At 44.3% G+C, this 23,786-nt stretch overlaps 1 protein-coding gene and 1 non-coding gene across 3 annotated transcripts in view; one reads left to right on the forward strand and one right to left on the reverse strand.

The window, feature by feature from the left end:
* The window catches only part of BCL7C (BAF chromatin remodeling complex subunit BCL7C), a 34,490-nt gene extending 15,072 nt beyond the window's left edge, over nucleotides 1-19,418 (forward strand). For both annotated transcript variants that reach the window (XM_030871783.3, XM_070043672.1), the window contains one exon: nucleotides 17,035-19,418. In XM_030871783.3, the coding sequence (XP_030727643.1) occupies nucleotides 17,035-17,235 (201 nt within the window). In that variant the 3' untranslated portion in view covers nucleotides 17,236-19,418. The remainder of the gene's footprint in view (nucleotides 1-17,034) is intronic.
* TRNAK-UUU (transfer RNA lysine (anticodon UUU)) lies at nucleotides 2,067-2,139 on the reverse strand. Its single transcript has one exon. It is a non-coding gene; the product is annotated as a tRNA-Lys (tRNA).
* Nucleotides 19,419-23,786: the final 4,368 nt, after the last annotated feature.

The raw sequence follows: 23,786 nt of genomic DNA on the forward strand, positions 1-23,786 counted from the left end.
GCAGAGATTCCATCTCAGGCACTGTTGGGGTTTCTTCCTCTCTCAAGGGCACACCAGAATCCAAGAAGTGTTGCCTGGATAACTAGGGGTGTGTGTATGTGTGTGTGTGTTGGTGCCAGGGAGGGTCTAATCCCTTGTTCATCTTGGCTGCTGTTGGCATCACTGTCCAAGGGACAGTGGTCCTTTAAAGTCCATGGCTTCTGCCCCATACCACATGCAAGGCATCAGAATCTAGGGCTGCCTGAGACTCCTTGTATGTAGGATCCCATGATTCCTGGAATATCAGGCAGCCACCTACTCCTAGGACTGGCTAGTTTCATGGAGCACAGCCTTGGGGCATGTGCCAGGACTCCCGCTCTCCCCTTCCAGGCCTGGGGACTTTTCCATCCCTTGTCATCACCTCCACCAAGACCCTCTGCCTCCCACCCTCCTACCCTTCTTAATACACTTCATATTCTTTCACTGTTGGCTTTAATAGCACATTAAACTCAGAGCCCATTTCCATTTAAACTAGTTTTCTTTTCCTCGAGGGCAAAGAAAGGAGGGAGCTTAATTTTTAAATCTTAACTTTAAAAATGTAGCATACAGAAGACAAACATACTTGGTCCTCCCCTCACATAGCTGTGCATTTCAGCTTGGACCCAAACTTGAAGTTAATCACACCTATCCTCCTTCAAAGGCAGTTAGGGTCCATTGTTATTCAACTTGAGTGAGAATCTCAACCCTCACTCCAAGCAGTTTAGATCTAAGAATAATTTGGGGCCATATAGAACCAAATAGCTAACCCGGAGCCAGGTAATACTCTAAGAAACTACATGCATAACCTCACAAAAATCATTTCAACAGCTCTGTGAGATAAGTAGTATTATTGTGTCCATTTTACAGATGGGAAAACTGAGGCACGGAGAAGTTAAGTTACTTGTCCAAGCTCCCCCAGTCAGTAAATAGTAGAGGCAGATGTGAGTCCACGTAGTCTGACTGGAGAGCGTGTGATCTCGAACACAGAGCATAGACTCTGAAGTCAGACTATTTCCTTCATCATCTACAGCAAAATTTTAGTGTTCCCTATTCTTCGCAACTTTCTAATGAAAGCAGGCTTTTTCTTTTTTTTAATTTTTCTTTATTTATTTTTGCCTGCGTTGGGTCTTCGTTGCTTTGCACGGGCTTTCTCTAGTTGCGGTGAGCGGGGTCTACTCTTGGTTGCAGTGCACGGGATTCTCACCGCAGTGGCTTCTCTTGTTGCAGAGCACGGGCTCTAGGCGCGCGGGCTTCAATAGTTGTGGCACGGGGGCTCAGTAGTTGTGGCGCATGGGCTTAGTTGCTCCGCAGCATGTGGGATCTTCCCAGACCAGGGCTCGAACCCATGACCCCTGCACTGGCAGGTGGATTTTTAACCACTGCGCCACCAAGGAAGTACGAAAGCAGGCTTTTTTTTTTTTTTTTCCCTTTTTTTTTCAATTTCAAAATTAAACTCAAAGACCACTGTAAAGAGAGTGTTCCTTTAAAGAAAGGAGTCTCACAGTCTGCTCTAAGGAGACATTTTCTGCCACGGCTTTCAGAGCAGCAAGTGGGCTGAGGGGCTTGGAGTTTGGGGGAAAGGAGATGGGGATCCTTGAACCTTGTGGGGAGCAAGGACATGATGGTAACAGTGGCTCCCATTGACTGGGTCTTCCTAACATGCCAGGCCCTAGGTTAAGTGCTAGATAGATGGGTATATGTAATGTGTATGTTTACATGAGACACACACTAGAGGTCAAGTTTTTATCCACTGCCCTACTCTACACTTCTAGATTTTTAGAGGGGAGTTTTTTTAGAGATCACTTCATACCTCCTAATTTATAGGTGAGGAATCATTTCGGTTCATTCCTCAACAGCCATGGAAGTTCTGTTCTATGCTGGGCCCCATGCTGAGCTCTTAGGAAAGATAGAAAAGAACAATTCAAGGTGTTAGCAATAGGAATCTCTGGGTGGTAGGAATATAGTGTTACTCTTATTTTTTCTTATCTGTATTTCTGTACTTTCTTTCTTTCTTTCTTGGCCATGCCGTGTGGCTTGTGGGATCTTAGTTCCCTGACCAGGGATCGAACCTGGGCCCTCAGCAGTAAAAGCGCAGAGTCCTAACCACTGGACCACCAGGGAATTCCCTGTATTTTCTTTTTCATAATAAAATAAAAATAAGTTCCCCCCCATTATGCCCCTACATGTACCGTACTCTTTCTCCAGTTTAAATGATTACACACCTCAAAACCCCCATGGTGGGAGAAATTCCAGTTAAGGAATTCAAGACCTTGTACTAGAGAGGAGTCCTCCTAATTCACATGGCAGCTGCATCTGCAGTCCCATCATGACACCCCACTTTCCTCCTCTCAAATCCCCAATGGGCCCAGGAATTGGCATCTGAACCCAATTTTCCATAACAGTGATTCTCAGTGGGGCCTGAGCATTCAGAAAAGCATAGGGCAGATTTGATTGTCATAATTTCTGAGGCCGCTACAGGCATGCAGTTAGCAGGAACGAGGGACGGTGGTCATCCTGTAATTCACCAGGCAGTGTCCACAGCAAAGGTCATACCCAGAACGCCAGTGGACTCCTGTAGGCTGACCTGGTGGCCTGGGAGGTGTTTGGGCCTGGAAATACTGCCCGACTGGATCATGCCTACCCAGCTGATCAGATCTAACCTCTTGGGAAGTTTGAAAGCCAGACCCAGAAAAAGTGAACTGAAACAGCAGGGGCCATGAGAGCCCATATCAGGAGTCTGGTGGGGTCACTGTGCTGGGAGTGAATGTGCCACTTCTAAGGAACAAGGACGTTCCAGGGACCCCATGACTTCCGTGGGTCTCAAAGGGCATGACCAATGTCCCAGATGTCTGTGAGGCTCCACCATAAATGCTCAGCAGCTACATGGGATACATAAGCCTATGAAAACTCCTACACATTTTTTTCTTTTACTGAAAGTTACTGAATAGGCATAGAGTGGCATTTTAAATATTTTCAAACTACTTCCTCTATTAATGGATATTCTATATACCCTTCCTTATTTTGTTGAAATGTTTTAGGATTCATTCTTTCTGTGGGTTATTTTGGGATAGGTAGCATGCCCTCTGAGAGGGATATTCTTCTATGGAATGTTTGTTGCCTTTTTAATTTTTGCAGCTCCAGGTCCCAAGGTCATAACAAGGAATGATTTGAAATTTGTATGAACTGGATCTGAAATCCTCAGAGTTGCCTATAAGTTGAACAGAAAGAAGTAAATTCACATATTTAAGTGTTTGGATAAGTAGACTTTGTGACTGGGGAAGTATTATACCCCTGAACAACATCTAGCTAAATATTTTGTTCAATATATAATTTTTGTTAATTAAAATAATTAATGTTATAGGCTCAGAGAGGGAAAGCAATTGGCTCAGAGTCACACAGCAAGTTAGTGCAAAGCTAGAACTACAACTTTGGTTCCTTATCTTGAAGCTCAGTCCTCTTTCCATTCGTTCTCTCCCCATGACTGTTGACTCACAAAGCTATGGGCAAGGAGGAAGTTTGGCTTAAGAGTGAAGCTGGGGGAATTCCCTGGCAATCCAGTAGTTAGGACTCTGCACTTTCAGTGCCGAGGGCCTGGGTTCAATCTCTGGTCCGGGAACTAAGAACCACGCAAGGCACGCAATGTGGCCGAAAATAAATATCAGGTAAAATTTTAAAAAGAGTGAAGCTGAAAAGAAAAGGAAGATGAAGTATAGGTCATAGCAGGAAGGCAAACATCTTAATGCTTTTTTTGTTGTTGTATCAGTATTCTATTGTTGTAGCAAATTACCACATATTTGGTGGCTTAAAATAACATAGATTTATTATCTTACAGTGTTGGAGGTCAGAAGTCCAACATGGGTCTCACTGGGCTAAAATCAAGGGGTAGGGAGCGCTGTGTTCCTTCCAAGGCTCTAGAGGAGGATCCGTTTCCTCACCTTTTCCTGCTTCCGGAGGAACTCCATAGTCCTTGGCTTGTGGTCCCCTTCCCCCTTCTTCAGAGCAGCAATGTTGCATCTCTCTGACCATTCTTCCACAGTTACGTTTCCCTCTGACCATAACCAGAAAAGGTTTTCCAATTTAAAGGACTCGTATGATTACACTGGCCACCTGGATTATCCCGGATAATGTCCCTGTCTCAAGGACTTCAGTTTAATCACATCTGCAGAGTCCCTTCTGCCATGTAAAGTAACAGATTCAGAGGTTCTGGGGATTAGGATGTGGACATTTTAGGACATTAGACAAAGGCCATTATTCTCCCTATCACAGTTATGAAATATCATGCATAGACATTCATAGAGAAATAGCTTAACATGATATTATAGGACAAAATACCCTCATAACCACCACCCAGAACCAGAAATAAACATTGCCAGAATCTTGGCAAGAACTCTTCCCTCAATCTTGTTGTTTTGGTTGCATTTGCCTGAAAATTTTTGTCCGTTTATCTGAAACATTTTTGTCACTTTATGTGTTTCCTATAAATTGCTTATAGCTAGATTTTAAAGTCATTTAGTTTCTGCCTTATAATAGGTTAATCAGTCTGTTCATATTTATTGTAATAAACAATATACTTTTTTCTTTCTACCTTATTTTACATTTACTATTTATTTTTCATTAATATTTTCCTGTTTGCGTTTTTTTTTAACTTTTGTTGACTTGGTCAAGTTTCTATTTATTGCCGTCCACCCTCCCCTTTATTAAGCTGCTAGTGTTTATCTTTTCTTTCCTAGCAATCACAATTATTCTTAAATTGTATCAGTACATGGTAATAATCCTACTCCTTCACCAAAATGTTTTACTTGCCCATTCCCACACAATCTCCTGAAAGATGATACCTTTAGAATGCTGTTAACTTCCCCACTCTCCCTACCCCTGGAGTTTTACTAAGATAGTTTACAGGGGTTTTTTTTTGTTCTACTCTATTATTAGGTTTTCCATTAAAGTTCATGACTTCTGCAAAAGAATCCTTACTTAATACCTAAAGCACAAATTCCCAGTCTCTATCTCCTACCATTTAAACCGAACTATATATATAGCAAGATTTGTTGCTCACCTCTGCTACCCCATCTCTTCCTCTTGCATTATCATGAGCTCTCAATCAGTATTGAGAGAGTTTCTTGAGCACTTCCCTCAGATAGGCATGCACATGATCCATGCACTGAATCCTGTAGGCTAGCAGATGTCTTTCTTTTGCCCTGGTTGAGAAGTGACACGATGACTTGCTTTGATTTTGGGGTTACATTCCTTTTCTCTTAGCAGTCTGTATTCTACTGTCTCCTAGCTCATAGGATTGCAGATGAGTGGTCTTAAACTAGTCTGATTCTTGCTCCTTCATAAGTAACCTAGTCTTTCTATCTGGAAGCTTGCAAATTGTAGTGGTTGTTGTTGTTTTCTACCTCTGGAATTTAGGAATTTCATCAGGATATGTCTAGATGTTTATCTTCATTCATGTCAGTCTTTTAATCTTCAGACTCAAATTTCCCTCTCCACCTGTTACTTTTCTCTCCTTTGGGGACTCCTATTATTTGTGTGTTAAGTCTTCTGGATCTGTCCTTCAAATTTACATTTAATGGTATGATTTCTTTTCCCTTGTATTTTTGATGTGTTGTAAGATTTCTTCCAGTATCTTTGAGTCTCTCATTACTGACTGTGCCAATTACCAAGTATGTCTATTTTAATGATAAATTCAGGCATTGAAGAAATAACCACAGAATGGGTCTATGGGCCACCTAGGCCCACTGAATTGGCCTGGAGTTAAGATTCCATCTATCACCTGGCTGCTGTAAGCATCTACTTTGACTGGTGGATCACAGTGGCATTTTGGGTCCCTAGGAATGTGTCCATTAGAGCCAATGTCTAATAACCCATGAAGGGTCTGGATAGTTCCTTTTACCCAGTGCACACCCTAGTAAAACGGCCACAGGTCCCTTTGGGGAAGGCTTAGGGAAACACTTATGATGAATACTTGCAGCAATGGTACAAGGTCCTTCCTCAAGGAGACTTAGCATCACCCTCAGTTAAGCGACTCTAGGTCTATGATTGACTTGGGTCTGCGAACTAGTGACAGGCTATGATTCTCCACTGTGACAACTCAAATCAGAATTTTGGCTACCAGGCCTAGGGTTTCTCCTGTAGATCAAGCAGAAGAGAAACACTTCCAGAATGGTGGAGTGAGGACCTCTGAAAATTCACTCCTTCATAAAAACAAGAAGAACTCTGGCTAAAATGGTCAAAATAAGCTTTTTCAGAACTCTGAAAATTAACCAAAGCCTAGCTACAACCCAAGGAGCATTTACTCCAGAAAAACAGCTGTGCCCTAGTGAGAACAGTGAACTTTGTGCAGTTTTAACTTGCCCTAGTCCCATTCTCCTCTTCACAGGTTCACAGAAACCTTGAAAACTAAAAGCCTCACAACTAAAGGAATTGTGAAAACCCGTGCTTAGTAGCCACAGGAGGGGGAACAGGTTTGAATCTCCATAACAGCTCCATTCCCAGAGAAGTATCTCTGTTTGGTAGCTCTCTGAAAAGCTCTATTCTCAGAGTTTGTCTTTATGTGACCCGACTCAGAACTCTCCCTGTGCTACAGCCATATCCCTAGGGATAGGTTGAAACATCCCTAGTTTAAAACAATCAGTGGCCATTGTTTAATATCACAGCAGCCTGAGATGGTGATACCAGTTTTGGGGTAACGAGAGGCTGGACCTCAATCCCTGGTTGGGGAACTAAGATCCCGCAAACTGTGCAGCACGGCCAAAAACTAAAAACTTAAAAAAAAAAAAGAGGCTAGCGACTTCCCTGGTGGCACAGTGGTTAAGGCTCTGCGTTCCCAATGCAGGGGTCCCAGGTTCCATTCCTGGTCAGGGAACTAGATCCCACGTGCATGCTGCAACTAAGAGTTTGTGTGCCACAACTAAGGAGCCCACATGCCGCAACTCCCTAAGGAGCCTACCTACTGCAACTAAGACCCGGCGCAACCAACTAAATATTAAAAAAAAAAAAAAAAAAGAGACTGGACCAAAAAAAACACAAAAAAACTTAAAAGGAAAAACTAGGGAATGAAATATCCATAGAGGGCTTTGAAAAGCCCTGACACATTCCTGGGAATCCCTATAAGGTCACAAGCATGAGTAGGGCTGTATGCACTCAGGAAAGACCTGAGAAGACCCTAAGCTTTTACCTCTAGCTGACCTTGATGCTCTGTGCAAGCAGGAAGTGGAAGTTAAAGCAGTGTTGTGCACACACACACACACACACAGAGCCCCTCAGAAAAGGCTAGGAAATTTATTGGTTGAATGCATTAGAGGAAATCTCTGTCCAATCATTAGCTGACCACTAAGCAAGCTAATCGAGCACAGACTTCAGTGGCCATGCGCAAAGAATGAAGTCTTTACAGAATTCATCTAGGAAAGTTCGTAAACAGCAGCAACAACAACAACAAAGCCTGAGGAGGGGTGGAATCAGATTTTTGGAGTTGCCACCTTATAATATTTAAGATGTCACTGTCAATAAAAAAAATTATGAGACATGCAAAGAAACAGGAAAGTATGGCCCATACAAAGGAAAAAAAGGAGTCAAAAGAAACTGTCCCTGAGGAAGTTATCAGACAAAGTCTTTAAATCAGATATTATAAATATATTCAAAGAACTAAAGGAAACCACGCCTAAAGAATCAAAAGGAAGTGTGGGAATGATGTCTCACCAAACAGAGACTATTAATAAGCATATAGAAAGATTAAATTTATATTAAAAATGTGCATGTATGTATGTGTATACACATGCATACATATATATATATATATATCTCAAATAGAAATTCTGGAGCTCAACAGTACAAAAGTACAATTGAAAGATTCACTAACAGGGCTCAATAGAGGATTTGACTTGGCAGAAGAAAGAATCAACACACTTGAAGACAGGTCAATTGCGATTACCCAGTCTGAGGAATAGAAAGAAAAAAGAATGAAGAAAAAGGAATGGAGCCCCCAGACACCTGTGGGATACCATCAGATGTACTAATATACATATAATGAGAGTCCCAGATGGAGAGAAGAGAAAGGGGCAGAAAGAGTATTTGGGGACTTCCCTGGTGGTGCAGTGGTTAAGAATTTGCCTGCCAATGCAGGGGACATGGGTTCGAGCCCTGCCCCAGGGAGATCCCATCTGCCACGGAACAACTAAGCCTGCACACCACAACTACTGAGCCTGCGCTCAGAGCCCACAAGCCACAACTACTGAAGCTTGTGCGCTCTAGGGCCCGTGTGCTGCAACTCCTGAGCCCACGTGCTGCAACTACTGAAGTCCTCGCACCTAGAGCCCATGCTCTGCAATGAGAAGCTACCACAATGAGAAGCCCACGCACCACAACTATGAGTAGCCCCTGCTCACTGCAACTAGAGAAAGCCCACATGCAGCAACCAAGACCCAAACGCAGCCAAAAAAAAAAAGTATTTGAAGAAATAATTTCCCTGTATTTGATGTTTTAAAAAATCAATCGGGGCTTCCCTGGTGGTGCAGTGGTTAAGAATCCACCTGCCAACCCAGGGGACGCAGGTTCCAGCCCTGGTTGGGAAGATCCCACATGCCACAGAGCAACTAAGCCTGTGCACCACAACTGCTGAGCCTGCGCTCTACAGCCCACAAGCCACAACTACTGAGCTCACACGACATAACTACTGAAGCCTGCACATCTAGAGCCCATGCTCCGCAACAAGAGAAGCCACTGCAATGAGAAGCCCGCGTACTGCAACAAGGAGTAGCCCCCGCTCGCCACAACTAGAGAAAACCCGTGCACAGCAACAAAGGCCCAACACAGCCAAAAATAAATAAATTAAATAAATAAATTAAAAAATTAATCTACACAGCCAAGAAGCTCAAAGTAGGATAAACTGAGAGATTCACATCTAGACATATCATAATCAAACTGTTGAAAGAGAGAATACTGAAAGCAGCAAGAGAAAAAACGAATCATCATGTACAAGGGATCTTCCATAAGATCAACAGCTAACTTCTTATCAGAAACTATGGAGGCCAGAAGACAGTGAGATAACATATGCAAAGTGCTGAAAGAACAAAACTGTCAACCAAGAAATCTATACCCAGCAAAACAATCCTTCAAAAAAATAAAGGAGAAATTAAGACATTCCCAGATAAACAAAAATGGAGAGAATTTGTTCCTAGCAGACCTACCTTACAAGAAATTCAGAGGGACTCCTTCAGGCTGAAATGAAAGGACTAGACAGTAACTCAAATCCACATGAGGAAATAAAGAACATCAATAACGGAAACGATATAAGTATATAGAAAAGACAGTATAAATATATTTTGTTTATAATTTTTATATTTTAAAGACAACTGCAAACATTGTAAAACAATATACCCCAATAAAATTTAAAAAATAATAATTAAAAAAAAGACAACTGCAAAAAGCAATAATTGTAAAACTGTGTTTATGGGCTTATAATAAATAAAGATGTAACATGTATGACAATAATAGCACAAAGGGGACTTCCCTAGTGGTGCAGTGGTTAAGAATCCGCTTGCCAATGCAGGCTTCATGGATTTGACCCCTGGTCCGGGAAGATCCCTCATGCTGCAGAGCAACTAAGCCCGTTCATCACAACTACTGAGCCTGCGCTCTAGAGCCCGCGAGCCAGAACTACAGAGGCCTGCGAGCCACAACTACAGAAGCCCACGCACTGAGAGCCCATGCTCCGCAACAAGAGAAGTCACCGCAATGAGAAGCCCATGTACCACAACGAAGAGTAACCCCTGCTCACCGCAACTAGAGAAAGCCCACACTCAGCAATGAAGACCCAAAGCAGCCAAAGATAAATAAGTAAATAAATAAATAAATTTAAAAATAAAAATAATAGCACAAAGGAGGAGTGAGAGAAGGGAGCTATATAGGAGCAAGTTTTTATATACTACTGAAATTAAGTTGGCATTAACATGAACTAGATTGTTTTTTTAAAAATAAATTTATTTTATTTATTTATTTTTGGCTGCATTGGGTCTTCGTTGCTGCATGCGGACTTTCTCTAGTTGCAGTGAATGGGGACTACTCTTCATTGTGGCACGCAGTCTTCTCATTGCGGTGGCTTCTCTTGTTGCAGAGCGCGGGCTCTAGGCACATGGGCTTCAGTAGTTGTGGCACGTGGGCTCAATAGTTGTGGCTTGCAGGCTCTAGAGCACAGGCTCAGTAGTTGTAGTGTGTGGGCTTAGTTGCTCTTCGGCATGTGGGATCCTCCCAGACCAGGGCTCAAACCTGTGTCCCCTACATTGGCAGGCGGATTCTTAACCACTGCACCACCAGAGAAGCCCAACTAGTTTGTTTTAAGTAGAGATGTTAATTGTAATTCCCAGGGAAACCACTAAAAAAGTAACTCAAAAGAACAGAATAAAACAACAAGGGAATTAAAATGGAATACTAGAAAATATTTAACACAAAAAGAAAGTGGTAGTGGAGAAACATAGGAACAAAAAAGAAAAGAATTATAAATAACAAATAGCCAAATGACAGATATAAATCCTATCTATTAGCAATTGCATTAAATGTAAATGGACTAAACATTGCAGTCAAAAGATAGAGATTGGCAGAATAGATTTTAAAAACCCAACGTGATCCAACTATATGCTGTCTTTATAATCAATGACATCAATAGGTTGAAAGTAAAAGGATAAAAAAAGATATGCTATGCAAAAGCAACTATAAGAGATGTGGAGTGGCTATACTAATTACCAGACAAAACAGAATTTAAAACAAAACTTGTTACTAGAGGCAAAAGACATTTTATAATGATAAAAAGGTTGATCCCTCAGGAAGACATAATAATTATAAACATATAAGTACCTAAAAACAGAACCCCAAAATACATGAAACAAAACCTGACATAATTGAGGGGAAAAATAGACAATTCAACAATAATAGTTGGAGACTTTAATACTGTACTTTCAATAATGGATGAAATAACTAGATAGAAGGTCAAGAAGGAAACAAATCCAACAATAGTGGAGTAGGTTTCCCATTTATTTCATTGCTAGGGACAGTGAACAAATACCATTGCCAAAGATCTCTGCTAGCCAAGAAATCAGATTGCCTGGTGGTCCCTGCTGCCCTTTACAGTTAATGTGTCCACCTTATCTGGATCCCATGATACCCACCGATAGCAGGGAGTCCAAATAAATGGTGATACCCCCTACAGTCATACCAGGCCTACAAAGAAGAATAACCAGAGAGCTTTTCAAGCATGGAGATGCTCCCTTCAGTGTTTTAGCAAAGGAATTGTCTGTGGGTCCTCTCACTGAATACAGTTGACAGGTTACACATGATAAATCAGTCTATCACCCAAGCCTTTGGATTCTCTCTTCTATGTGATGCCAGGAGAACTCTAGTATCTCAACTTCACTACATTTCAGTCAGCTAACCAAATAACTTCTCAGTGCCAACTTCAGGTGTGTGAGCTAGCACATTAAATCTGGGATCTTTAGTAAATACACCCATATAAGTGAATGTGGCCCTATCTAGTGTTATATTCTACCCTCATTGGTCTAACACCCTTAGAATCCATTCTCACACACTCCTTAGGTTTCTGCCAACATATTAGCAATGTATTGCTATTCTTTCGATGTGTAAGCTGTTTCTTCCTGGATCATGGTGTGTACCTGTCTTCCTGAAATGTGTTGAGACTTGACCCTTGTTAAAGGCTTAGAGGCAACAGGGTAGTTGTGAATTTTGAGTGGAATGAGCACCCCCTTTCAAGGCATTTGCCCCAGGTGAGGTTTTCACAGGGTTTTCAGACAGAGAACAGCTAGTCTCATCAGACACAGAAGAGCAAGCTACTTCCACCGGCAAAGGAGACTCAGAATGACTTGGGAGTTCACTATTGTCTGCTTCATCTGATTCCAACCAGTGCACCCTTCCGAATTTCTGGACCTTATTCTTTCCTGATTGATACCCTAGTTTTCCCATGACAGATTTGATAAGAGTGTGAATTCAACTGTCCTTATAAATCATCAACTTACACAATTAAATTTTGTGTTTGACTTTTAGCAATATCAGCCCTGGGTCTACATAATTAAAAGATAGTTTTAGGACTGTCATGTAAGTATCCTGGTTCTCAGATTGTGACTTGTGCTGGAAGTGAAGAGACCCGACTTTGTCATTTTCTCTCTGTAATCACCCAAGTGCACTGCAAAGAATCCATCCTACACCACAGGTCTGAGTCATGACTACTGCTGTAGGAGTCAAGGGCAGCAGCCAGTTGGGCTCCCAAGGCATGAGCTTCAGTTGGCATCTCATCACAGTCAACCACAGGCAACAGTTTGATTAACTGTGATGCCACTGCATACCGTGGATTGCTAGCATCCCATTTCCCATTGGTTAGGAGCTCAGCACTGTGCTCAAACTCAAGGGTATGACCATATCATTGCAAAATCCCATCTTTGTGAGTCTTTCTCCTGGGACCATCCCAGTACCAATTATTATATCAATCAAGGTCTAACCAGGAGAAAGAAGCCACAATGGGAAAGTTTAACATAAGCAATTATTAACAGGGGATTGGAATAATAGGGAATTGGCTAATTAGAGCTAAAGACAATTCTAAAGAATACAGAAACAGAGGTGTTAAGATCAGCTACTCTCTCTAGGACTGAGATAGAGAGCCCAAGGAAGAGTCCTCTCCCACCAGGCTGAGATCCAGACTTCACTTGAAAGGGCATGGCAGAGAAGTCGCTGACTGCCTCACCAATGGGACTTCCTGGAAATTTGCCCTCTGGGGTGTCATGCATGAAATTTCATGTCATGCATGAAATTTGCCCTCATGGGGTTCCAGCACTGCTGGAACCAAGATTGTAGGAAGTGTTCTGTACAGGAACCCAGTGCTGGAGAGAGCTTTGCCAGTACAGGGATCAAGCACTGTATAAAGTCATACCATTGTGCAGTCAAGAGCCAGATGTATAATCAGGGAGAGCCCAGTGCTGGAGAAAGCCACACCAAGAATCAAGCACTGTTGTCGTTAGAGAAGGTGCACTCGGTGAGAGCAGAGTGCTGGAGGAAACCAGACTGCTGCCAAAGTCAAGCGCTGGAGAAAACCAGACTGCTGCCAAAGTCCAGTGCTGGAGGAAGCTTGCTCTGCCGGAGATCAGTGCTAGAGGAAGCCTCGTGAGGTGCAAAAGAAGTCTGAAGCGTCAAGAGTCCACTCACTGCAAAGTCAGCTTGTGGTCTGGGGTCTGTGGTGACCACGTCGGGGTAGAGAGGGTGCGGCAAGGTGGTTGCAAGTTGGGGGCTGCGAGCTCCTCAAAGGACTCCTCACTCTCACACACATCTAAGGCAGGGAACCACTGGATGTGCCCCTGCAAAACTGTGCAGCAAGCGCAAGAAAAAAACCAAACCTCAACGGGATCAGAGCCAGGAAAAGCATCCCCTTCCTCTTTCAATGTCCCTCTAGCGCCCTCTACTGACAAAGCTTAACTGCCAGGAGAAACGCATAAATAGTCCAGTCCAGTATCTCAGAGCAGATACTAGAGCCTGAATTTGGAGCTGAGAGGCAATAAATTGAAAACTGTCTTAGTGGCAGAATCCCCACATAGGGTCTCTGACCCACAGACTGGGGACCAATATGGCAAGGAGGGCTAAGTGAAAGTCCCACTTCCTACAAAGACAGCAAACCAGTAAAAATACCACATCCCTGGGAGAAGTGCAGAGATTCATGCCAAAGAATTGAAAGAAGCAGGGGTAGTGGGACCTATCACATACCCATTTAACCCGCCAGTCTCTCCTGTGCAGGAGTCAGATGGAAAATGATGGTGGACCTTCATGAACTTAATCAGGTGACACTTCCAATTGCAGCTGCTGTCCCAAATTTAGTACCTTTCCCCTGGTATTTGGTATGCAGCTATCAACTTGGTTTTTCTTCCATACCAGTATGCAAGGTTCACCAGAGTGGTTTCCTTTTTAGCTGGCAAGGCCACTGTGTAACTTCAGGTGGCCTCAGGGCTCTGTCAGTTCCGCTCTGCCCTAATAGAGTCTGCAAAGATCTTAATCATTAACATCCCACAAAACACCACAGTGGTCCACTATATTGACAACATTACTGGATCTGATGAGCAGCAAGTAACAAGTACTTTAATTGCCCTAATAAGACATATGAAAACTAGAAAGTGGGAGATAAGCCCCACTAAAGATTCAGTGAAGTTTCTGGAGATGCAGTGGCCTAGAGTATGAAAAGGTATCTCCTCCAAGGTGAAAGACAAGTTGCTCCTCATACAACCTACTCCCCCTAAAAGAGGCCCAGTGCTTGGTAGGCCTACTTGGATTTTGGAGGCAGTGTACCTCATCGATAGAGTCACCTGGGAGGTGCCAGTTTTGAGTAGGGACAAGAGCAAGAGGAGGCTCTGTGACATGTTCAGGCTGCATTACAGCTGCCCTATCTCTTGGTATTTATGATCCCCCAGAGCCAGCGATACTCCAGCAAGCACCAAAAGCAGAATCAAAGCACAGACTCATAGGACTTTTGATAAGTGTAGGCTCTTTTCTATAGATAACTCTTCTGCTTTTCAGCAAGAGTCTCTGGCTTGCTATTGGGACTTGGTAGGAACCGACCACCTAACAAGGTAACATCAGGTGACCATGCAACCTGAGCTTCTCATCATGAATGGGGTGTTGTCTGACCAACCCAACCACGAGGTTGGGTGTGCACAGCAGCAATCTATCATAACTTGATATAAGAGATCAGGCTTGGAAAGGTCCAGAAGGTGCGAGCCATTTACAGGACCAGGTGGCTCCTGTTGCATGGTCTTCTCTCCCTCAATCACTGGCTATGACCTTCTGGGGTGTCCCTTACACCCAGCTGACTGATGAAGACTCAAGCCTGTTTACAGATGGGTCTGGCTGATAGGCCGTTATGACCTGACAGTGGACAGCTACAGCCCCCGCCCCCCAGCTGGGTGAACCTGGAGGACAGTGGTGAAGAAAAGTCCTCACAGTGGACAGGACGTCGAGCAGTGCATTTTGGCTGTTGACTATGTCTGGCATGAGAAATGGCCAGAAGTACGGACCTATGCTAATTCATGTGTCAGATAGGATTTCCTTCCTTTTCAAGGCTGAATAATATTCCATTGCATGTATATACCACATTTTGTTTATCCATTCATCTGTTGTTTCTGTCCCTTGACTATTGTGAATAATGCTGCTATAAATATGGGTGTTCAAATTTTTTTTTGAGACTCTGCTTTCAATTCTTTTGGATATATACCCAGTAGCAGTGGAATTGCTGGATCTTTTTTGAGGGCCCACCATACTATTTTCCATAGCAGCTGCACCATTTTACATTTCCACCAACAGTGAACAAGGGTTTCAATTTCTCCACATCCTCACCAACATTTATTTTGTTTGTTTTTTTTTTAATAGTAGCCATCCTAATGAGTGTGAGGTGGCATCTCGTGGTTTTGATTTGCATTTTACTGATAATTAGTGATGTTGAGCATCTTTTCATATGCCTGCTGGTCAGTTTGTGTATGTTCTTTCGAGAAGTGTCTTTTCAAGTTTTTTGCCCATTTTTCAGTCGGGTTGTTTGTTTTATTGTTTTTATATTGTGGGAGTTCTTTAGATAGCCTGAATGTTAATTGCTTATCATAGAATCCAGGGATCTTTTTGATGAGACCTGTAGATCGGTATTTTTTAAAGCTCCTTCGCGTGTCCTCTCTTAGGAAATGAGACAGTGTGTTTAAGTTAGTTCTCATCAGGACAAATGGGTATACCATCCTATAGGAATAGAGCGTGGAAATTTCCTACCGGGTTACTATGTGTATCCATCAGTGCTGTCCAGTCATGGTAACCCTGTTCTTCCAGGGTCACTGGACACACAGTTCCCTGGGTCTATTCTTTCCTCCTTGCACAGATAGGAATGAGTTCATATTTATGCCTTATAAATAGAGGAAGAATAGAAGAAACAAAATTTCCATATATTAACACTCTCCTACTTATAAAAAGCATCAAGATTATACATATCTATTCTCATCACCTTTCTTTATCTAAGAAAGGCAGTACAACTACCTTTTTGAAGACTTGATATTAACTATACTTTGGGGTAGCTTAGGGTCTCACAGCCTTTCCCAGATATTTCCCTTAAGCATAACGATCGTCATATTTTTTAGGGTGCTCAAATCATTACAGGTTGGACAATGGCCGTCCATTTACTTAGTGTCTTTCTCTTTGTATCACTACCCCTGACATCCTTGAACATATCCTTGCTTTCTGGCCTCAACAGGATGCTTGTAGACCCATCCTGATTTTTCTTGTATCAAGAAATGGAATCCACTAAAAAAAAAAAAAAAAAAAAAAAAGAAATGGAATCCACTACCCTCCTAGGACTCCTGGTTATTTTAATGGTAAATAATATGACACCAACATCTGGGCATTAGGGGTATACATGAGAGTTAGTACCGGGGTACTGGACCTCACCTGGTAGAAAGAAGTGTTCTTTCAGGTACAGGTTTTTTGGTTTTTGTTTGTTTTGTTTTTTGTTTTTGTTCTTTGCTGTGCGGGGCAGCTTGTGGGATCTTAGTTCCCCAACCAAGGACTAACCGGGGCCTTCGGCAGTGAAAGTGTGGAGTGCTAGTCACTGGACCGCCAGGGAAGTCCCCATTACAGGTTTATATCGATCTTTCCAATTTAACATATCGCTGCTGTGCCCTGCCTTCCTGACAGTCTGTAGCTACCATGATGCTGCCCTTACTATTATCCCCACCCGATAGCTGAACAAACTAAGACTTTGTAAGAAGTTATGTAACTTGCCTGAAATCACTGCAAATAAGTGTAGAGCTGCCCGGCTCTATCAAATTTCAGAAACTGAGCTCCCACAGGGCCCAGCCTCCACCTCTGCCCGCTGTCAGAAATACATCGTTTACAAAGACTTTCCACCAAGTTGCCCCATTTAGAACTCCCAAGGCAGGGTCTTCCTGGTCTTGGCTGGGTTGAGGAGAAGAGAAAACACTACAGCTTCTTCTTTCTTCACTGCAGGATTCAGGAGTGAGGATGACCAGGAGAGCCCTCCACGAGAAAGGCCTGAAAACAGAGCCCCTCAGGCGGCTCCTTCCCAGGAGGGGCCTCCGGACAAACGCCCGGCCCAGTTCTGCGGTGCCTCAGGATCCCAGAGCTCCCGTGGGAGGAAGCAAGGCCCCGAGGGCACCGAGGACGACCCCCCAGGGGAAGGGGAGGTGAGCCGGCTCCCCAGGCAAGGTGAGGCCCTTAGGCTTCCCTTGGCCGCCCCAAGATCCAGCCACCCACCCGTGCCCCCCGAGGGTGCAGAGAGCTTCCCAGCTCCACAGCCACCGCGGGATCATCGAGGGCGAGTGGCCCCAGCCTGACCCGAACCTAAGGCCATAGCACCCATCTGGCTCGCCACTGACACCCGCTCAGAGCGGGCTCGACCACACCCCAAGTGTGGGAAGGGCTTCGGGCACAATCGTACCACATCGAGCGCCTGAGGACGCATCGCAGCCAGAGGGTCCGGAGTGCTGGGTGCGCGCCCGGCCTCCACCCCGGGAGGGGCTGCACGGGAAGCGCCCGGGCCTCCGCCAGCCTCCGGCCGGGGAGGCAGCACAAGCGCAGAGACCTTGCGTCACACGCGCATCTCTCCACCCCCTCCCTACTGCCTCCCCGAAGGCCTACGGATGCCCCGCCTGCGGGTGGGTTCCGTTGATCCCTGGAGGATCTGCAGCAAGACCTCCCGGCGGGGCCTCCGGGGGCCGGAAGCCTTCCCGCCCAGGCGCCCGCCTCGCCCACGTGGGGATGCGGAAGGTGGCCTGGGCTGGCTGGCGGGGAGCTCACAAAGCTTCTGAGCCGCCCCCAGCAGACCCCACCTGGAGAAGGCCCGGGGCAAGTGAGCCCTTTGCGCGGTTCCAATGGACGTCACCGAGTTCTTGCTTGCCCACTCCACTGCTGGGCCCGTCGTACTACGAAATAATCACGTCTCCCATTGGTTGAGGGCTTACTCCGTGCCAGGCTTTGTGATTTATGGGAATGACCTCATTCAATCCTCACCACACTCCTGTGCCATTGGGGTTCTCATTATCAGCATTTTACAGAAGGAGAAACTAAGTCTCAGAGAGGTTAAGGGACCGGCCCAAAGTCACACGGCCAGTATGTGGCAGAACCGGCTTCAGACCCAGGTCTGCCTGCCTGACTCCACAGCCCGCCCCACAGCACTGCTTCTCCTGCCGGTACACGAGTGAAGGGTGCAGGTTTGACAGGACATCTACTTATGAAGCATTCATTTTTCTCGTGATAATTACATAAAACACTTTTTATACTAAAGTGAGCAGATACTCCCAGGAATGAAAGTGAATATTTGTGCCAAGATTGAAATGCAACTTGAGACGCCGGAGATATTCCATATGCCAAGGTCAAGGCTTCAGGCTCAGCCCCCGACTCCCTGAACCACCCTCTTCTCAGACCTCTGCCTTTGGAGGGATGTTGACCAGGGAAGCTCTGCTGCAGGGCCAGCTTCTGTGTGGAACCTTCCTGGAGGCCAAGAAAGATGGCCTCTCCCCAGTTTGCCATCCCACTGAATTGCTTAGGAAGGTCATCGAGTTTCTCTGGGCTAAGGTTTCTAAATTCCCAACACATATCAATCTAGGATTGGGGATTGAAAAATGGGAATTCTTAGGAATTCCTGAAGTCATGTTATTCTGTATTTTTCATAACTTTCTATATTTTTTTAATAAATAAGAAATAAACATTTAGTGGTAGTTACAAAGAACTGTAGGCTATAGCAAATATTCAAAACCAGGAAAATACCAGAGAATATTACTGGGTAGTATTTGGATAACAAAATGTTTAAACCTTCAACAAGATCAACTACACTACACAGAACCATGTGTTGAAATTGCCAATTTAAGGACTTGTTTCTAAAACTTTTTACTTCTCAGAACATCATTCATAGGATTTGTATAAGATATACAATACATATAAACAGGTTAATATTTTAATCTGTGAGAATGACTCACTGTTAACAACAAGTAGGGCCACGAATACGTTTTTTTATTTGTTTGTTTGTGGTGGCTTGTGGGATCCTAGTTCCCCAACCAGGGATCGAACCCAGGCCCTCAGCAGTGAAAGCGTGGGGTCCTAATCACTGGACCGCCAGGGAATTCCCACGAATACGTTTTTTACATGGCAACAGCTACAAAAAAAAGACTGATTAGTTTGTGATCACTTATCTCCTATGTACTTCGGTCCCAAGTTCCAGAAATGTCTACCTTAACCTTGGACTCTGTCAGCGTTTCATTCTTGTGCCGTGCTTTTTACTTGACATCAGTGTATTCCTTCAAACCAGGAATTCCTCGATGTTTATTGTTAAGCATTCGTTCTCACAGGAGAATTATAATAGTTTTTCCTGTTTTCCCAATTTTTTTTTTTTTTTTTTTTTTGCGGTACGCGGGCCTCTCACTGCTGTGGCCTCTCCCGTTGCGGAGCACAGGCTCCGGACGCGCAGGCCCAGCGGCCATGGCTCACGGGCCCAGCCGCTCTGCGGCATGTGGGATCTTCCCGGACCAGGGCAGGAACCCGTGTCCCCTACATCGGCAGGCGGACTCTCAACCCCTGCGCCACCAGGGAAGCCCCCAATTTCTTGACTGATTGTTTTTGGGATTCAGAAAAACACAAATTTCAGGACTTCCCTGGAAGTTTTGCATGCTGCAGGGTGCGGCCAAAACAAAAACACAAATTTCCTGAAAATGGTCGGGAAGGACTTCCTGCATCAAAATACTCTTCTGAGCTGAGTAGGGTTGGCAAGGCAAATACGCTGCAGAAATAATTATCCTGTATAGCATAAAGCCCAGTCACTGAAGTTTCATGGTTTCAGGAACCTCAGAGTCAGAAGATCCAGTTATGGATTCCAGCTCTGCCAGTTCCTGGTTGTGAGACCTTGGGCAAGTCACTTTACCTCTCTGAGCTTCAATCTAATGGATAGAATGCTACCTGCGAAATAACTTGCTTGCTTTGTGAGGCGGTACTGAAGAAGGGTTAAAAGTGTGGCTTTGGAGTCAGACAGTCTGAGGTTTGAATCTACTGCTTACTACCTCTTTGATCTGGGGCAAGGTCTAACCACTCTGAGCCCCATTTTTTCTCTTCTGTAAAATGGAAAAACTGATTGAACCCATTTCATAGGATTTTGGTGAGTTCAAATGAGATCACCTATAAAAACACTTAACACAGAGCATGGTACATTGTGAATCCTTGATGCGTGTGGACCAGTATAGTTATTATCTGCTGTATCTACTACCTCACAGGGCAGTTGTGAGGATGAAAGGGAGGTTTTATTGTGGAAGTGCTTTCTAAGCTGTGAAATGGTCATCCACACACTTCCCTTTCCTTCAGAGGTGAGATGGCCAGAAGCTCCTGGCAGACGTCAGTGGTTTCTCCCAGTAAGGAGCCCAAGAATACCTACCTGTACCCACAGAAGGTAGCTGTGTTGAGGAGGCAGTGTCACCATGGTTACCTGGGAAAGAAGGTTTAGTTGCAATCAGGTAGGCAAACTCCAGCATCATCTGACTGTGGGCACACTTTGGGGAAAGCCAGTTTTCAGAAGGAAGCTTTGGAGAAAGGACAATATTTAACAGAGCCTGCCCACCATAGGTTGGTTTAATAGGGATCAAATCAAGAGAAGGGGGCGTGTGATAGAAGGTGGTGAGGGGCTGTTTGACTGTTGTCTGAAGCCCTCTTATTGGCTGAACTTAGGAAACAATTCTATAAGCTGGAACCAGTGCATCCCGCTCCTGCCATGTGTGCACTTATGATGCTCATTCATTCTTAGACTGTGGACTAAACACGAATCAAAGGGCTCTGCAAAGATGATCTTGTGTAATCCTGACAGCAGCCCCATAAAGTAAATGCTAGCGTTACTCCCGTTCTGTAGCTGAGGGCTTGGAGTCTGGGAAAGTTAAGTCCATCACCCAAAGTCACATAGCCTATATGTTGTGGAGTCAAGATTCAGACCAAGTCCAAACGCTTAGCCTCCGCCAGGCTTCCTCAACTCACTGGGTGCCAGATGCTGAGCTTGAACAAGGAAGAAGGAAACATAGACCTACAGGATTTAGTGCCTCAAGTGGCCTCCTCTCTTGCCTTCTGTAACAACTCTGTCTCCCCATACGATGCCTACTTTTCTGGACACTGTTTCTTTGCTTCCAGGGATGTTTTTCTCTGCTTAGCCCTTAAGTCCAGGTTTTCTGGGCCCCATCCTTGGACTCTTTTCTTTTGTACAGGACTACGAGAGATCTTTATGCCCACAGTTTCCGCTGCCAGTCATCTCTCCTATTTTTTATTTTTTTATTATATTTTTTAAATTCTTTGGCTGCATCATGCGATTTGTGGGATCTTAGTTCCCTGACCAGGGATCGAACCTGGGCCCTCGGCAGTGAACGCGCAGAGTCCTAACCACTGGACCGCCAGGGAATTCCCCGTCTCTCCTTCTAATCCAGACTGCCCCTCTGAGCACCAGCTCAATCCAGCCAACTGCCTCCTTGATGTCCCCTCTGACATTCCAGCCTCCCAACCAAATTCATCCTCTCCCCCTTAACATGCCTCGCCTCCTGAGTTCCCCTTCCTTCTTACCATGGCCTCCTAGTTTCAAATACTGGTGTAGTGGTGAGGAACCCTAGAAGTCTTCCTAGATAAAGCCTCTTGAGTCAGTTCTTGGGGCTGGAGAGGGACTGTGGGGTGTGTCCTTTGAGAGCTGCCATGGGTTTGGCGGTGAACTTGGAGGGTAGAATGCATTGTTTAATCAGCTGTCTGCTAAGTGCCTGGCAGTGCGCCTGGTCTAATAGCAGGGGTCGAGGACACAATCATGAATGAAACAGACAGGATCCCTGGCTTCAGGGAGCTTTCAGGCCACTAGAGAAGACGGACCTCAAGCAATCCTCCCCAAATACCAGCTCTTACAAACTGTGACAAGTATCATGAAGGAAACGTTCAGGGTGCTATGAAAGAACGTGGTAATCCCAGACTGGTTGGAATCAGAAAGGCTGATGATTAAGCTTCCTGGAACACCGTCCTGTTACCTCACACCCAACCAATGAGAAAAAAGTTATGCACCATGCAGGCCTCCCCGCAAAATTTGCCTTTTAAAATTTCCTTGAAGACCATCAGGGAGTTCAGGTCTTTTAAGCATGAGATGCCCATTCTCCTTATTTGGTCCTTCCCAAATAAAACTTTCTCTGCTCCAAAAAAAAAAAAAAAAAAAAAAAAGAACGTGGTAAATCTATATTGGGTGGGGGGAGGGGGTCAAAGGCCATTTGGAGAAAGTGACAATTACTATATTCCTGAGAACTGAGTTGAGGGAAGAGAATTCCACATAGAAGCAACCGTAGGTACACACACAAAGACCCAGAGGTGGACAAGAATGCGGTGTGTTGGGAAAACTGAAAGGCAACTCGTGTCTATGGCTCTGAGTATGCTGGGGCATGTGGGCAAGACAAGACTGGCCTGGTTGGCTGGGGACGGTGGCAGGTGCCTTGTGGGCCATGGTAAGGAGCCTGGGTTTTTTGGTTTAACTTTTTATTTGGAAATAATTTTGAAGTTACAGAAAAGTACGAAGGGCATCCGTATGTCCTCTACTCCAAACTCATCTGTTAAAAATTACTTGTTCTCCCTCTATATGTAGTATATACATGTGACTTTTATTCTGAACTATTTGAGAATAAGTTGCATACATCTTGTTCTCTTACCCTTAAATTCTTAGAATTTCCTGCCCCAGTGCAGTACAGTTATCCACTTCACTAAATTTAACACTGATGCAATATGGTACCTAATTTACCATTCACTTTGTCAATTGTCTCAATAATATCCTTGATGTAGTATTTTCCCCTCTAGTCCAGAATCCAGGCTAGAAACGATGTATTGCATTAAGTTGTCATTTCTCTTTAGTCTCCTTTAATCTGGAATAGTTAGCCTTTGTCTCTTATGACATTGACATGGTAGAAAAATGCCGTCTTCCCCTTTAATAGAATGTTCCTCATTTGAGCTTTGTCTACTGTTTCTTCATTATCATATATGGGTTAAGAATTCCCGGCCGGAAGACTGCATAAGTGTTGTCGTATCCTTCTCAGTGTGACAGCAAGAGGCACACAATGTCTGTCTACTCCTTAGTGATTTTGTCTGATTTCTCCAATCTCTAGTTAAAATTTTTCCCTCATAACTGATAAGCCGTCAGGGCGATACATTACAACCATGCAGCTACCCTATTCCATAGATTATTAAATAGGTGAGACTGACTATCTCTTCATGATTCTTGCCTGAATCAGATCAGTCTTTATTACGATGGTTACAAAATGATGACTTCAACTCCAGGACTCCCTCCACTTGACATTCTTCTGCCTACTTATTTAATATTTATTAGTAGTAGGGACTTTGAGATTTATATTATTTTCCAATAGTTTTATAGTTATTAACCTTACTTATTTTGGTGCTCAAATTGCTCCAGATTTGGGCAGTGGGAGCCCCGTAAAACTAGAAGCCTGGTTTTTATCCCCACTTCGGTGGAGTAGCATGATTCTGTTTGCACATATGACCACCTTTTATTGTGTGACAGTGAGTCGTAGGGGCACAGACATAGGGAGACCTGATGGGAAGCTCTTGTGTAGTTGAGGAGGGAAACGTGGCTTAGACTGGGGCGGTGACATATTGGATGGAGAGAACGGATGGACGTTGGAGGAACTTTGGTGGTAGAATCAGCAGGACTTAGTGGGTGCAGATGGGGGGTGAATGTGTGAGAG

This window comes from Globicephala melas, chromosome 15 (genome assembly GCF_963455315.2).
Source record: "Globicephala melas chromosome 15, mGloMel1.2, whole genome shotgun sequence".
NCBI lineage: Eukaryota > Metazoa > Chordata > Mammalia > Artiodactyla > Delphinidae > Globicephala > Globicephala melas.